At 50.4% G+C, this 15,000-nt stretch overlaps 2 protein-coding genes across 5 annotated transcripts in view; one reads left to right on the top strand and one right to left on the bottom strand.

The window, feature by feature from the left end:
- LOC131448155 (glutamate receptor ionotropic, delta-1-like) overlaps positions 1-15,000 on the top strand; it is a 179,160-nt gene that overhangs the window by 136,292 nt on the left and 27,868 nt on the right. For all 4 annotated transcript variants that reach the window (XR_009234158.1, XM_058620313.1, XM_058620310.1 and 1 more), the window contains exons 5-7: positions 2,694-2,747; positions 2,865-3,038; positions 3,271-3,432. Coding sequence is in view for 3 of the 4 variants with exons in the window: in XM_058620313.1 (XP_058476296.1) it covers positions 2,694-2,747; positions 2,865-3,038; positions 3,271-3,432 (390 nt within the window). In the remaining variant the exon portion in view is untranslated. The remainder of the gene's footprint in view (positions 1-2,693; positions 2,748-2,864; positions 3,039-3,270; positions 3,433-15,000) is intronic.
- LOC131448154 (uncharacterized) lies at positions 4,797-9,302 on the bottom strand. The gene is made up of 2 exons (XM_058620309.1): positions 5,602-9,302; positions 4,797-5,539 (listed from the first exon to the last, which is right to left on the bottom strand). Exon 1 carries the CDS (start codon positions 9,204-9,206, stop codon positions 5,673-5,675), a length of 3,534 nt encoding a protein of 1,177 aa, XP_058476292.1. The 5' UTR covers positions 9,207-9,302; the 3' UTR covers positions 4,797-5,539; positions 5,602-5,672.

Genomic DNA, 15,000 nt, shown 5'->3' with positions numbered 1-15,000 from the left:
CACGCACAGGGTGTGTGTCTGTTAGTGTGTCCTCTGAGACGTGATGGTCTCTGTCTGAACCTCGTGCTCTGGTTGGACGAGGAGGTGATGATGTGTCACCATGGTGACGCAGATAGAGAGTGATGTCACAGTGACCTGACGGGTCATCAGCTGCTCTGTGACAATCATTCTGTTAAATAACAGTGAGTGAGTGATGTCAGAGAGCAGCTGCTCGTCTCTGTGTCTCTGTGTCTCTGTGTCTCTGTGTCTCAGTGTCTCTGTGTCTCAGTGTCTCAGTGTCTCAGGTCGTCCCACTCTCTGCTCAGCTTCTGTCGCCCTGAGCACAAACATCAGCGCTGACACTGAGACAGCAGAGTTTTGTGGTGGGTGGACAAACAGAAACCAGAGACGCACACAGACACACACAGACACACACAGACACACACACGTCCTCTATCATGAGACTCCAGTCCTTCACATCCTGGATCCATGTCCATGCTTTCCCTGCAGCATTCAGACCGTGTTACAGTTTGATTTCAGCTATGTACAACCTGTAGGGGGCAGTGTAACAGGAAGCAGAGAGACATGAGACATGTGTGGACGTTTGGACATGTGGACGTGTGGACGTGGAGCAAAAAACAATCAATCCTAGTATTTACGGTTGTTCCATGAAGATTGAAAGGAAAGAAAATGAAGTTCTGCTTGAGTGGAAATAACGACTGTGACCTCAATCATCTTCATCATCATCATCATCATCTTCACCTTGGACTGAAGGACAGAGAGGACACATGTGAGTCCAGACCAGATCAAACTGCACTGACCATAAAATAAACACATGAGACAGAAAACAACGTCTCTGAATCAAACTGACACGGGGGACACGCCAATACGTTCTCAGAGGTGTGTCCTGAGGACAAACAGGTCTCCTGAGGATGTACGGGTGTCCTGAGGACAAACAGGTCTCCTGAGGATGTACGGGTGTCCTGAGGACAAACAGGTCTCCTGAGGATGTACGGGTGTCCTGAGGACAAACAGGTCTCCTGAGGATGTACGGGTGTCCTGAGGACAAACAGGTCTCCTGAGGATGTACGGGTGTCCTGAGGACAAACAGGTCCCCTGAGGATGTACGGGTGTCCTGAGGACAAACAGGTCTCCTGAGGATGTACGCTTGTCCTGAGGACAAACAGGTCTCCTGAGGATGTATGGGTGTCTTGAGGACGTACAAGTGTCCTGAGGACGTACAAGTGTCCTGAGGACGTACAGGTGTCCTGAGGACGTACCGTGTCCTGAGGACGTACAGGTATCCTGAGGACGTACAGGTATCCTGAGGTGTCCTGAGGCTGTACAGGTGTCCTGAGGACGTACAGGTATCCTGAGGACATACAGGTGTCCTGAGAATGTACAGGTGTCCTGAGGACGTACCATGTCCTGAGGACGTACCATGTCCTGAGGACAAACAGGTGTCCTGTAATAGACATTGTGGTCTGCCTATAGTCACCTGCTGTAAACGCACACACACACATGTTGGACATTCATGACTTGAGGGGACATTTCATTGACTTACATTCATTTCCTGGAGACTTACTTTACCACAATTACTACTGGCCTAATCCTAACCCTAATCTTAAAACATATCCTCAATTTAAAATGTAGTCATTTACATTATGGGGACTTGATTTTTGTCCCCACAAGGAAGACAAGTCCCCATAATGAGACTGCGTGAACAGGTTTAGGTCCCCACAACATCAGTAATACCCGCACACACACACACACACACACACACACACACAATGGAGACGTTGTCAAGTTGTGTCTCGCGTGGTTAAATCGTACGTTTCTGGTAGTAAACGTGAGTTTCCATGGCGACAGTGTGGACGTCCAGTGTGTGATCGATGTCTTATCAGCGCGTCGTCAGGTCGATGCTCAGGTGTCGCTGCACTTGTTTATGTTATTGAACGCGTTTTACACTCGTTTGACTTTCTGTCTTTGTGTTTGAAACGTATGGACCATGTAATCTGAGCTGTCGGAGACCATCCTGTCGTCCTGGAGACACGGATGAGGACACACAGACACACACAGACAAACGCAGACACACACAGACACACACAGACACACACAGACACACACTCACTCTCCCACACCAGATATTTAATTTAGACTTAACTCAGTGGCACAAAGTGACCACATGAGGCAGCAGAGGACCAGCATCTAAAATCACTGATTTTCTCTGTGGGGTTTGGTGTGGGAGAGTGAGTGAGTGTGTGTGTGTGTGTGTCTATGTGTGTGTGCGTGTGTGAGTGAGTGTGTGTGTGTGTCTGTGTGTGTGTGCGTGCGTGTGTGCGCGTGTGCGTGTGTGTGTGTGTAAAGGTTATGATGACAGGTGTCTCCTGTAGCAGATGTCATGTGAAGTGTGTTAGGAGAGTAACACTGTGGCCTTTACTGCAGGTTAACCTTCTCACTGACAGCACACACACACACACACACACACACACACACACACACACACACACACAGTTGGTTTTATGGTTGACCTGCAGAAGCAGAATCTGTCTCTGAGTTGTGGACATTCAGTTGTCTCCTCAGTGATCAGGATCATCACCACAACAGAGCAGACACTGTCCATGTCCTCATTATTAACCTGCCTCTCTCTGTCTCTGTGTCTGTCTGTCTCTGTGTCTGTCTCTCTCTGTGTCTGTCTGTCTCTGTGTCTGTAGGCGGTGGAAACAAACCTGGCGTCCAAAGACAGTCACTGGGTTTTTGTGAATGAGGTAAGACACGCCCACAGCATGTAACAATAAACTGCATCCCACACACGCACACACACACACACACACACACACACACACACACACACAGACACACACAGTTAAACTTCCTCTCTGCAGGAGATCAGTGACACAGAGATCCTGGAGCTTACCCACAGTGCACTGGGGCGTATGACGGTGATCCGGCAGATCTTCCCGGTGTGGAGAGACAGCAGCAGCCGCTGTGTGAGACACAATCACCGCATCTCGTCTCTGCTGTGTGACCCACAGGAGGGTTATCTGCACAACCTGGAGGTGAACACATGACCTTTCATCACGTTTAATATGATCATGTGACTTCATTCTGCACAGTTACTGTTAGTGTGTGAGCACACTGGTCACATGATGAGGTGATGACGTCACCGTTGCTAGCTGCAGTAGCTGCTGTTATTGACACAAGATGGCGCCACTGATATCCAGGAAGGAAGTGAATTTACTATGAAACACTGTTCCTGATATCAGACTCCGCCCCCTCCTGTCTCTGCAGGTGTCCAGTCTGTACCTGTACGACAGCGTGCTGATGTTGGCCAACGCCTTCTACAGGAAGTTAGAGGACAGGAAGTGGCACAGTATGGCGAGTCTCAACTGCATCAGGAAGTCGACCAAGCCCTGGAACGGAGGCTGGTCCATGCTGGAGACCATCCAGAAGGTGTGTGAGTGTGTGTGTGTGTGTGTGTCATGAACTATGGCTGAGCAGAACAAGGGACTCAAAGGCAGGACTCAGAACACGAATCAGTCAGTAACAGAGTTTAATACCAGGCAGAGGTTCGGTACACGGGAGGTCAAAGAGGTCAGGCAAAAAGGCAAGGTCAAAAAAGGCAGGCAAGGTTCAAAAACACGAGAAGACAAGACTATGGCTGTGAGAGAGAGTGCTGGGACGTGAGCTATGAACTACAACGAACTGGCGACGAGACAAGACACAGAGGGGAATAAGAGCAGTGCTTGATTAGGGAGTGATAGGATGCAGGTGTGGTAGACACAATCAGGGATCAGGTGCACGCCAACAAGGAAGGGGGCGGGGTAGACAGGAACCTGAAACAGAGACAAGGGTGAGTGATTTCCAAAATAAAACAGGAAGACAAGACATGGTACATGAAGGGAGAAACAAAACAAGATACTTAACGGAGGTGACAGATCATGACAGTACCCCCCCCTCAAGGGCCGGCTCCTGAAGGCCCAGACGTGTCAGGGTGGGCGGCATGAAAGTCCCGGATGAGGGAAGGGTCCAAGATGAACCTGGAAGGAACCCAGGAGCGCTCCTCAGGCCCATAGCCCTCCCAGTCCACGAGGTACTGGAGCCCCCTGCCCCGACGGCGAGAAGACAGGAGCTTCTTAACGGTGAACACTGGGTCGTTGTCGATGAATCGGGTGGGAGGAGGGGGCTTGGCCGGAGGGACGAGAGGACTAGTCGTTTCAGCTGGACAGAGACAGGGTTGACCACCTTGGCGATAGGAAATGGACCGACAAACCTGGGAGCGAGCTTCTTGGACTCCACCCGAAGAGGCAGGTTCTTGGTTGATAACCACACTCTCTGGCCGCTGTGATAGCGTGGGGCAGGGGTCCTCTTGCGATCCGCGGCAGCCTTGTAGGATTTGGACTGCCGAAGTAGGTTCTGGCGGGCCCGCTCCCAGGTTCTCTTGCAGCGTCTCACCAAGGCCAATGCGGAGGGCACAGAGGACTCAGAGTCTGTGGAGGGGAAGAGAGATGGTTGGTGGCCGTGAACAATGTGGAATGGGGACAGACCAGTGGATGAACAGGGGAGGGAGTTGTGTGCCATTTCAACCCAAACCAGTTTTTGGGACCAGGTTTCGGGGTCCTGGGAGGCGGTGATGCAGAGGCCTGTCTCCAACTCCTGGTTCAGGCGCTCCGATTGGCCGTTGGTCTGTGGGTGGAAGCCCGATGAGAGGCTGGCTGTGGCCCCAAGAAGACTGCAGAACTCCTTCCAGAAATGTGAGATAAATTGTGGTCCTCTGTCTGGGGTAACCAGAACAAGTACGGCGGGCACAACTCGACTGTCTTTCTGAAGGTTTATTCCACATACACAGTTAAGCAACAGTTAAGTTAAGTTGAAGTTAGTTTGAAGTCAGTTAGACGGTCAGTTAGACAGTCAGTTAGGTTGTAAAACCGACAAGTCGTACAGGTTCTAATGATAGATAGCTTTACAAAGGCGCATACGAAGGCAATATATAACAAAACATGGCTTTGACGATGCACCTTAAAGGCACTTTAAAGGCAACGGTGCTTTGATGCCAGTTACAACAATGAACAGACAAATAGAATGAAAGACAAATAGCTTTGCCTGCTAGAAAGTTCTACACCTCCCACTTGGCCTACTGATTCCTAAATCCAAGTAGGCCACAACAACCACAAATTTTGCCTTTCGAAATGGCTACATCGCTGGGTACGAACTCGTTACACACAATTTTACCTTTCAAATGGGTACTTAAAGCTACATCGCGGGGTATGAACGTATTACACACACAATTTTTACCTTTCAAATGGGTACTTAAAGCTACATTGCTGGGTATGAACGTATTACACGCGATATGAATAACAGATATAAATGACAAATAAAGGTTTCACATTGTCCTTGACGACACAGTGGCGCCCTTTACCGAAACACACCACCAGCCTCTCGTGGAGGATGGTGGAGGGGGGGTCTTGATCCTTCTTCTTTCCGAAACACACCACCACCTCTCGTGGAGGATGGTGGAGGGGGGGTCTTGATCCTTCTTCTTTCCGAAACACACCACCACCTCTCGTGGAGGATGGTGGAGGGGGGTGCTTGATCCTTTTTCTTTCCGAAACACACCACCACCTCTCGTGGAGGATGGTGGAGGGGGGGTCTTGATCCCTTTTTCCGAAACACACCATCATGTGGTGGGGAATCTATTTCTGTTCCTCCACTGGCAACAGAACCACCAGCCTTCTGACATCTCTGTGAAGGATGGTGGAGGGACGGCTCTCCTTCTCTTTGCCTTTCCCACCTTGTCCACTGGAAACCGGACAACTTTGGCACGTCCTCACCTTCACATCTCGTACTATGCCTTTTGCATCAGGATGGGCCTCCACAACTCGACCGAGCCTAAACTGGCCTCTCAGTGCATTCTGGTCTGCCAACCACACTAAGTCCCCCACTGTGACGTTCCTTGCGGGTGCGTGCCACTTCTGTCGAACGAAGAGGCCCGGGCCCGCCAGCTGGCTCCACCGCCTCCAGAACTTGTCGACCTCGATCTGGACCGCTCTCAGGCGCGCCACGGGGTAAGTCAGGTATTCGAACCCCCGAGAGTCCCCGCTAGGCCCAGCACGGCCAAGCAGAAGTGAGTTGGGAGTGATGACTCCTACAGTCTCGTCTTGTACCTGGACTCTTGCGCCGATTGGTCTTTCGTTTGACAGATTAGCTGCCAGGTAGAGGAGAGTCTGGAACTCCAGTGCTGTCAGGTGACTTTCCACCCCGATGTTGCTCAACGCTCTCTTGAGCGTATGGACTGCTGCTTCAGCTGCTCCGTTTCGATGGGGAGAGTCTGCTGGGTGAAATACCCATGACCAGTCGGTCCCAGCGGCGGTTGCTTTCTTCTGGACTTGATCCTTGTCGATGTTGTTCAGGAATTCGTAGAGCTCCTTTAAAGCTGGCTTGGCGCCCACGAAGTTGGTCCCTTGATCCGACCAAAGTTTCCTTGGGTGGCCCCTGAGAGCTGTGAAGCGCTGGTACGCCTTTAGGAAGCCATCCGTTGACAGGTCTTCCACGATGTCAGCATGCAGTGCCCTGGAAGCCATACAACTGAATACTACTCCCCAGACTTTCATCTTTTTTCTTCTCTTTACAGTGTCTCTGACAACGTAGGGGCCAAAGAGATCCAGTGCTGTTAGCTCAAACGGTGCGGCTGGTTCAGATCGTTCACTAGGAAGCTCACTCATCTGTTGCCTGCATAACCTTGCCTTGGTCTTTCGACAGTGCACGCAGGAGTCGATGATGCTTCTTGCGATTCTTGGCCCCTGTACTACCCATGCTTTGGACCTCACTCTGAGGAGTGTGCCAGCGATGCCTTCATGGTTGGCTCCGTGGGCTTCCCGTGTGAGGAGGGTGCTGATCCAGGCATTATATGGGACCAGGGGTACTCCGGGGTTTCCCCGGGTGATGGCTTGGACTCTGCCGTAGCACCGCAGGAGCCCCGAAGCTTCGTCCTTGTTGACGACGAGTCTGTCTAGTGTCGTTACAGGGAATGCAACCCCTTTTTGGGCGGCCAGGCACAGGTCGTGGAACGCAGCCTCAAGTTCCTTTACTGACAGTACCACCCCCCACTTTGCTGGGATAGGGGCTCTCCCTATACAAGCCAACCATGTCTTCACCGCCCTTCTGGTATAGCCGACTACTCCACAGAGCTCAGCTAGAGAGCTGTACTTTTCCGGACCCACTTGATCTATGAGCGCAGCTCCCCACAGTGTCTCATTCGCCTTCGTGTCAACAGATTTGGCCTCAAGTTCTGCGGGTTCTAGAACGTCTGTGGCTTTGTTAGCAGGTTTCAATGACCCCTTGGCTTGAGTTCTGGTGAGGACCGCTGTAAAAGCTTTTCTTTGGAGTCTGTTCACTGTTTCTCTAGCTTCAGCTGCCACTGTTGCTGCAGATTTCATAGGCCAATCCTTAACTGGACTAGACAGGAACTTAGGACCGTTCTGCCACGTGGAGTTTTCATCTAGTTGCTCGGGTGAACACCCTCTTGTGACGAGGTCAGCGACGTTGACTTCACCTGGGATCCACCACCAATCAGTTACGGGCCCAGCCTTCTGGATCTCCCCGACCCTGTTTGCAAAGAATGTTTGAAATCCGTAACTGTCTCGCTGGATGGCTCCCAGCACAGTCTGACTGTCTATGAAGTGGTACCACTTTTCTACAGCCAATCGTCCATGCTTCAGCATGTATTCCTTCAGGCGTGCGGCGAAGACAGCCCCACAAGTTTCGGCTTTGACAGCGTCACCTTTCTGGTTCAAGGGGGTTAACTTGGCTTTTGAGTCCACTAACCGGGTAACTACACCATCTGACGTTTCCCATCGCAGATACAGTACAGCGCCGTAAGATTCACAGCTTCCGTCAGAGAATGTGATTCCCCAGGGCTCGCCCCTCCAGCCGGAGGGTGTGAGGCTTCTGTGGAACTTGATGCTCCCTAAGCGGGTGTACTCCTTGAACAGCTCGATTGCTTTTCCTCTGAGTTCGTTAGAGAGGGACTCATCCCAAGTGTCCTTAGAGAGCTTGCCAGCTTCCTGGAAAGCCTTCCTCACTAGAATGACACATTTCTGTTTCACAGGTGTTATCAGACCGATGGGGTCATACAATCCAGCAATTTGACTCAGGAGGACGCGACGAGTTAATGGATTTGGTGTTTTCTCCTCCACTTCCCCTTCGGTAAGGTCAATTCCGGTTCTCATCTTCTTCTTTCTTTTGGAGAAATTAATGGAGGCCATCACAAAGAGTTTGTCTTCTTGCACAAGGTAACCCACCCCTAACGCTTTGTTGTCCTCCTCCCTCAACTGGTTGGGCAACACCAGCGTCATTTGGTCGGGCTTTGCCTCGTCCTTCCTCCCACTTTGACCAGACCGGACCCAAGGCTTGAGGTAAAAGCCTCCTGCTCCCAGGATCTTCTCCACTCTCTCTAGAATCTTGTCTAAGTGTTGTGAATCGTTGTGTGACACGAGAAGATCATCGACGTAAGCGTCCTCTTCGATGACCCTCCTCTCCTCCACCATGTCGGTGAATTGGGGTAGCTTTGCAGTCTCCCGCATGGCCACTTGTGCGATGCACCCAGCGGGTTTGTCTCCCATGTTCACTCTTACAACGGCATAATCCTCAATTTCATCAGAAGGAGAGTCTCTCCACAGGAATCGGTGTACATGGACTTCTTGTTCCTCCAACCACACCGAGTTGTACATCTTGGCGATGTCGCCAATGGCGGCATGTCTACCTTCCCTAAATCGGAGGAGAACTGCTCTGATGGGATTGAGTACGTCCGGACCTTTGAGCAAAATACTATTTAGGCTCACTCCTCTGAATTCTTGGCTACCATTCCAGACAAGGCGCACAGGCGTGGTTACAGAATGGGGGTTTGGTGCAATTAGGTGACTCACCCACCACACGGCGCCTTTCCAGCTGTCCATCACGTCCTTGGTAAGCTTGACTGCAGCTCCTCTTTTCACCATCTCGTGAATCTGCCTCGTGTAGGCTTCTTTCCAAAGGGGATCCCTTGTTAATTGCTTCTCCGTCCTCAGGAACGTCGCTTCTACGGCCTTCCTGTTGTTGGGAAGGGATGCCGGGTTCTCTTTCCAGGGGTACTTTGCGTCCCAGTGCGGCTGGTTACAGTGAGTGTCACTCTCTTTAAAGGTTAAGCCTGCCTTTATCACTTCAAGCTCCCTTTCGTCGGCGAGGGTCATCTCCTTCCCTCCCGGTGGGCACTTTCCACAACGGCACCCGCCACAGGCAGGGTTGCAGGCAGCGCCAATGCTATCCCATCTTAGCCATTCGAGGATCTCTTTTGTTGCACATAGCCGTCCTTAAGTACTGTTCGGTCGCCTTTACTTTTTCAAAAAGGCGAGGATGCCTACCGCACACAGTTTTGCCCAGAGGACCGTCCCACAACACCAAATTACCGATCTCTTGCAATTTATTCGGGGCTAGGGAGCATTCTCCAGCGCCGATTAGTAGATCGATGCTTTCTGGGCGAGTCAGCTCCCCTGGTTTAATTCCCGAGAAGAACTTCTCTAAGCGCTTTGAAGTTACTACGTGACCCACTCTTGCAATGGTGTCTAACCCATAGCAGGTCAATTGGCGAAGCCTCAAAGTCTTTTGCGGGGTCCAGACCTTTATTGTTACTAGATACCTTTTTGTTTGTATTATTTCTTTGAATGTCTTTACTCCATGCAAGGCAATTAGGACAGGTTCGCCAGTTAGTCCGAGTTTCTCTGCAGTTTGGTGTGTTATGTAATTCGTGTCTGAGGCAAGGTCGAGCATAGCTCCAATACTGTCTCCCCTTTTGGTCGTGACGAACATAAGCATCATGAGGACAGGGCGTTTTGGCTTGACTTTATGCTTCTTCAGTAGGGTCCTGTCGGAACACACTGTCATTGTCACCTTATTTGTGTAGGCTTTGCGCACCCTTTCTAACTGGTCAGGTGATAATCCTATTTGGGCGAGCTCCGCCTCTCGTTCCGCTGTAGAACTGCGAGGTCTCTCCGACTTTGCAGTGGCCTTTGGGCAGAGAAGGTAGTGGTGGTACGCCGGGCCGTCCTTACACCTCACATCTTTACAGAGGAACCTTGCAGTGCAGGGACCGTCTGCTTTGTGGTTATCTAGGCATTTTTTGCATGATTTTGTTTTTTCTACGAGGACCTTTCTTTCTGACAGGGAGGCTTTCCTAAACGTTGCACAGCGGAACAGTTCATGCTCTCCCTCACTGCATAAGGCGCAAAGTTTCTGCTTGTCATCTCCGGTACAGGTTATGACTTTAGCTGCAGTTGCTCTAGTGAACGCCGTCCTCTCTCTCTTGCAATCAGCTGACTTCTCACGGTAATTGGGCCTTTCAGAAGCACGAGTGGGGCGTGGCTTGCCGGGTTCACTGGACAAGCGTGCCAGTCTTCTAAGTATCGTCTTTTCGTTTTGCAAGAACAGTAGAAGCCTCTTGACACGAGTCCCAGGGAGAGCATTTCGCTGGGCGATGCACTCTTCTTTGAGCCACTGAGTTTGCATACTTTTAGGGAGTCTACCCTCCAATTGCCCCATCACTAAGGGATTATTCATAGCTTCTTCCCACCCTAGGTCTGTTAGATCTGATACTGCATTCTCCAAATCTGAGACCATCTCTAGTGTCTCCCTAGGGTGAGGATCTTTCACGATTGGTTTGGAATGTAATTCCAATAAAATGTCTTCTACTGTGGCACTTATATCACCGTAGCAGCTCTCCAGTTCTTTGAAGACGTCGCTTACATCTTTGCAACGATACAATCGGAGGTCCTTCTTTACGGGCTCACTTATGCTTTCCAACAGGTGAAGCCTCCTAATCTCTTGTGATCCTGAGGGGTCCGCATGAGCCTGGAGCTTCGCCCGTTCAGCCTTCCAGCGCCAATAATCTCTACTCTCTCCGGAGAATCTGGGTAAGGTTATTGGTGTGAATTTTATTTGGGGAAGGGAACTGTTCATACCAGTGCTAACATTTACTGTGCTCCCTTCTGCCATGCTGGTGTTAGCGGGAGCAGTACGCAGCCTTAGTGGTCGTGGCGTACTAGTGAAGGTTGGAGGCTGAGCGAAACTGACAGTAGGTCCGTCATTAGGTTGTTGTGGCCATTGAGGGGGCTGATGAGGGGGGCTGGTGCTACATCCAGTCTCCATGGCACCTTGTCTGATTGCAGAGTTGGTATGTATAGGAACAAGTGGGGTGGTACTAGTGTATTCGCTTCCTTCGCTTCTCTCCTCACTGCTGTCTTCTTCATTGCGTTCGTATGCTGGCGAGGTTGTTGCGTTCATATCACCGCGGCGTGTCCACTTATCCATCAGTACCTCCTTTTCATCTTCCAATGCCAAAAGGAGTGTCCATTTCTCTTTTCCGTATGGAATATAGCCTCTCCAAGCATATACAGACTGTCTCAGTCTATTAAGCTTTCTATCCAGTTGTCTTCCTGTGGCCTCTTTCTGACTCCACGGCAGTATATTTTCCTTCCGGAGCGCCTCAATCTGATCGAAGGCCGAATTGAACTGTGACACGAGGGCCTCTATTTCCGGCTCAGCATCCTTGAACCACAGCATTTCCATAGACTCACGGTACCTTCTCACAATGGCGTCTCTCGTCGCCAGGGCACTGCTCAGTTCACAGTTATCGTCCGTTGGGTCTATCTGCCCTAGTTCTTCAATGTATTCATTGCAGGCATCGACGAAAGCACCATAATCGCTCTTTAATCCTGCCAACTCTTCCGACAATTCATCTGCACCTAGACGACCAGCATTGACATTAAGGCGGTTAATACGTGTTGTTATGTTCCGCTGCGTATTTGACCGTCTCCGCTGCAGACTTTCCAGATCTGGCTTGTCGTCTGCCATTTTTTCCTTTTCACTTTGAACTCCTGACTCACTCCGGAATTGGAATTGATTGGAGTTGACTCTCTGGTTTCGTTGCCAATGACTCGTTCAAAGGATTCAGTTCTTCGCCCAGAAGAGCTCTGAATTCCAAGAGCACAACCTTATTCACGGCTGCGTTGGCTCTTCTGTTCCAGCTTCTCCTCTGTGAGGCTCTTCGCCCAGAAGAGCTTTGTCTTTCACGGCTGTGGTACTTCCTTTAATCCTTCAACGGCTCCGTTAGCTCTTGGCTCCGGCTCCTCCGTTTAGTGATTCACGGCTGCTTCACCAGCACTCCGGTCCTGGTACTTCGCGATTGCCGTCCTCCGCTCGGCAGTCCGTATTCCACAGATACGGCGCCGACAACGGTTTTACAACTGTCCAGATTTCTGCTGGCTGGTCTTTCCAGCCCAATGCTCCCTTCTGGAAAGGGTAACCAGAACAAGTACGGCGGGCACAACTCGACTGTCTTTCTGAAGGTTTATTCCACATACACAGTTAAGCAACAGTTAAGTTAAGTTGAAGTTAGTTTGAAGTCAGTTAGACGGTCAGTTAGACAGTCAGTTAGGTTGTAAAACCGACAAGTCGTACAGGTTCTAATGATAGATAGCTTTACAAAGGCGCATACGAAGGCAATATATAACAAAACATGGCTTTGACGATGCACCTTAAAGGCACTTTAAAGGCAACGGTGCTTTGATGCCAGTTACAACAATGAACAGACAAATAGAATGAAAGACAAATAGCTTTGCCTGCTAGAAAGTTCTACAGTCTGAAACAATGTCCAAAGGGAAACCATGTATCCTAAAAATGTTATTTAACATGACCTCCACCGTTTCTTTGGCGGAGGGGAGCTTCTGCAGGGGAATAAAATTAACCATTTTCGAGAATCTGTCCACCACCGTCAAAACCACAGTGTTACCATAGGAAGGTGGTAGTCCTGTGACGAAGTCCAGGGAAATATGGGACCAGGGGCGTTGAGGGATTGGCAGGGGCCTGAGTTCTCCTGACGGTCTCTGATGAGAAGCTTTGTTAGTAGCACAAACAGAGCAGGCATTGACATAATCAGTGACATCAGAGACCATCTTAGGCCACCAAAAACGTTGCTGTATTACAAACAAAGTTTTTTTTATACCCGGGTGCCGCCTTAACCTTACCCTCTATCTCCCATGAAAGAACTGATATGAAGCATGTCGTGGGAAGGATTGTCTTGGGTTCAGGATTAATTTGGTCACAGGTGAATATACGGGACAGGGAGTCAGGCTTGAGATTTTTGGAACCTGGTCGGTATGAGAGGGTAAAGTTAAAGCGGCTGAAGAAAATTGCCCATCTAGCTTGTCTTGCATTTAGCCTCTTGGCTGATTTGAGGTACTCCAGATTCTTATAATCGGTCCAGACCTGAAATGGCTGGGAGGCTCCCTCCAGCCAGTGTTTCCACTCCTCCAGGGCCACCTTAACTGCCAGCAGCTCGCGGTCACCAATATCATAGTTTTGTTTGGCAGAAGTGAGTTTCTTGGACAAGAAGGCACAAGGGTGTAGTTTACCATCTTTGGAGCAAAATTGGGAGAGGATCGCTCCAACACCAACGTCTGAGGCGTCTACCTCGTCCACGAACTGCTGGCTGGGGTCCGGGAGGATGAGGACAGGGGCGGAGGTGAAGCTACTCTTAAGGCTCGTAAATGCAGTTTCGCACTCATGGCTCCAGACAAATGGTCTGTGTGGAGAGGAAAGTTCGTGCAGGGGTGAGGCAATGGTGCTGTAGTTACGAATAAATTTTCTATAAAAATTTGCAAACCCCAGAAACCTCTGAACCTCTTTACGTGAAGTGGGAGTGGCCCAATCCGCCACTGCCGAAAACCTTCTCAGGGTCCATCCTGACCTCCCCCTCGGCAAGCACAAACCCAAGGAACGAGACCGAGGGCTTGTGGAACTCACACTTCTCTGCTTTCACGAACAGCTGGTTTTGGAGTAACCGCTGAAGCACAGTGCGGACATGGCGGGTGTGAGTCTCCTCATCGGGGGAAAAGATCAGGATGTCATCTAGGTACACAAAGACAAAAACATTAAGCATATCACGAAGGACATCATTAACCAAGTTCTGAAAAACTGCTGGTGCATTTGTTAAACCAAAAGGCATAACCAGATACTCATAATGTCCGGTGGGAGTGTTAAAAGCGGTCTTCCACTCGTCCCCCTCTTTGATCCTGACAAGATGGTAGGCATTACGTAGGTCTAGTTTAGTGAAGATCTTTGCCCCCTCCAACAGTTCAAAGGCTGTGGAGATGAGGGGGAGGGGGTACCTGTTCTTGATGGTGATAGCATTGAGACCCCAGTAGTCTATGCAGGGCCGGAGGGTCTTATCCTTCTTCTCCACAAAGAAAAATCCAGCTCCAGCAGGGGAAGAAGAGGGACGGATGAGACCGGTGGCTAGGGAATCCCTAACGTAGTCCTCCATGGCTCTGCGCTCTGGGGCTGAAAGGGAATATAATTTGCCCCTAGGGGGGGTGCTGCCTGGTAGCAGGTCTATGGCACAATCGTAAGGGCGATGAGGTGGCAGGGAGGTGGCTTTCGCCTTGCAGAAAACCTCAGCCAGGTTGTGATAGCAAGGTGGTACGTTGGTGAGGTCAGAATAAGTGGAGTGGGAAGTAGGAAGTGAGCTGTGGGGTTTGGGCAGGCAGGTGTTGGCACATTTTGGCCCCCAGCAGGTTACCCTTCCACTAGCCCAGTCAAAATTTGGGTTATGGGTGACAAGCCACGGGAGCCCTAAAATAACCTGATGAGCCATAGAGTCTAAGACATGAAGCTTAGCTTTTCAGTGTGCGAGTCTGGAAAAACCAATGTCACGGACTGGGTGAGGTGAGTAATTTTACCCAGAGGGCTGCCATCAACGGCTCTCACTTCAAGGGGGCGTGGGACCGTGAACACTCTCAGTCCGAGTTTCCTGGCGAGGGAAGAGTTCATAATACTAGTGTCTGCACCAGAGTCTATAAAAACAGGCACGAGCATAGAGCCAGAGTCAGAAATAATCTTTACCTGTGGCTGGTGCTGGGCAGGACTGTTTATCACCAGGCTTCGACTCACCGTGAGAGGTCTTTTGGGCAGTGCTCCGCCTCCCTTGATGTG

The sequence above is a fragment of the Solea solea genome, chromosome 21 (assembly GCF_958295425.1).
Source record: "Solea solea chromosome 21, fSolSol10.1, whole genome shotgun sequence".
NCBI classification, from domain to species: Eukaryota; Metazoa; Chordata; class Actinopteri; order Pleuronectiformes; family Soleidae; genus Solea; species Solea solea.
The sequence above is the reverse complement of the archived record's forward strand: the minus strand, read 5'-3'. Positions and strand labels throughout refer to the sequence as shown.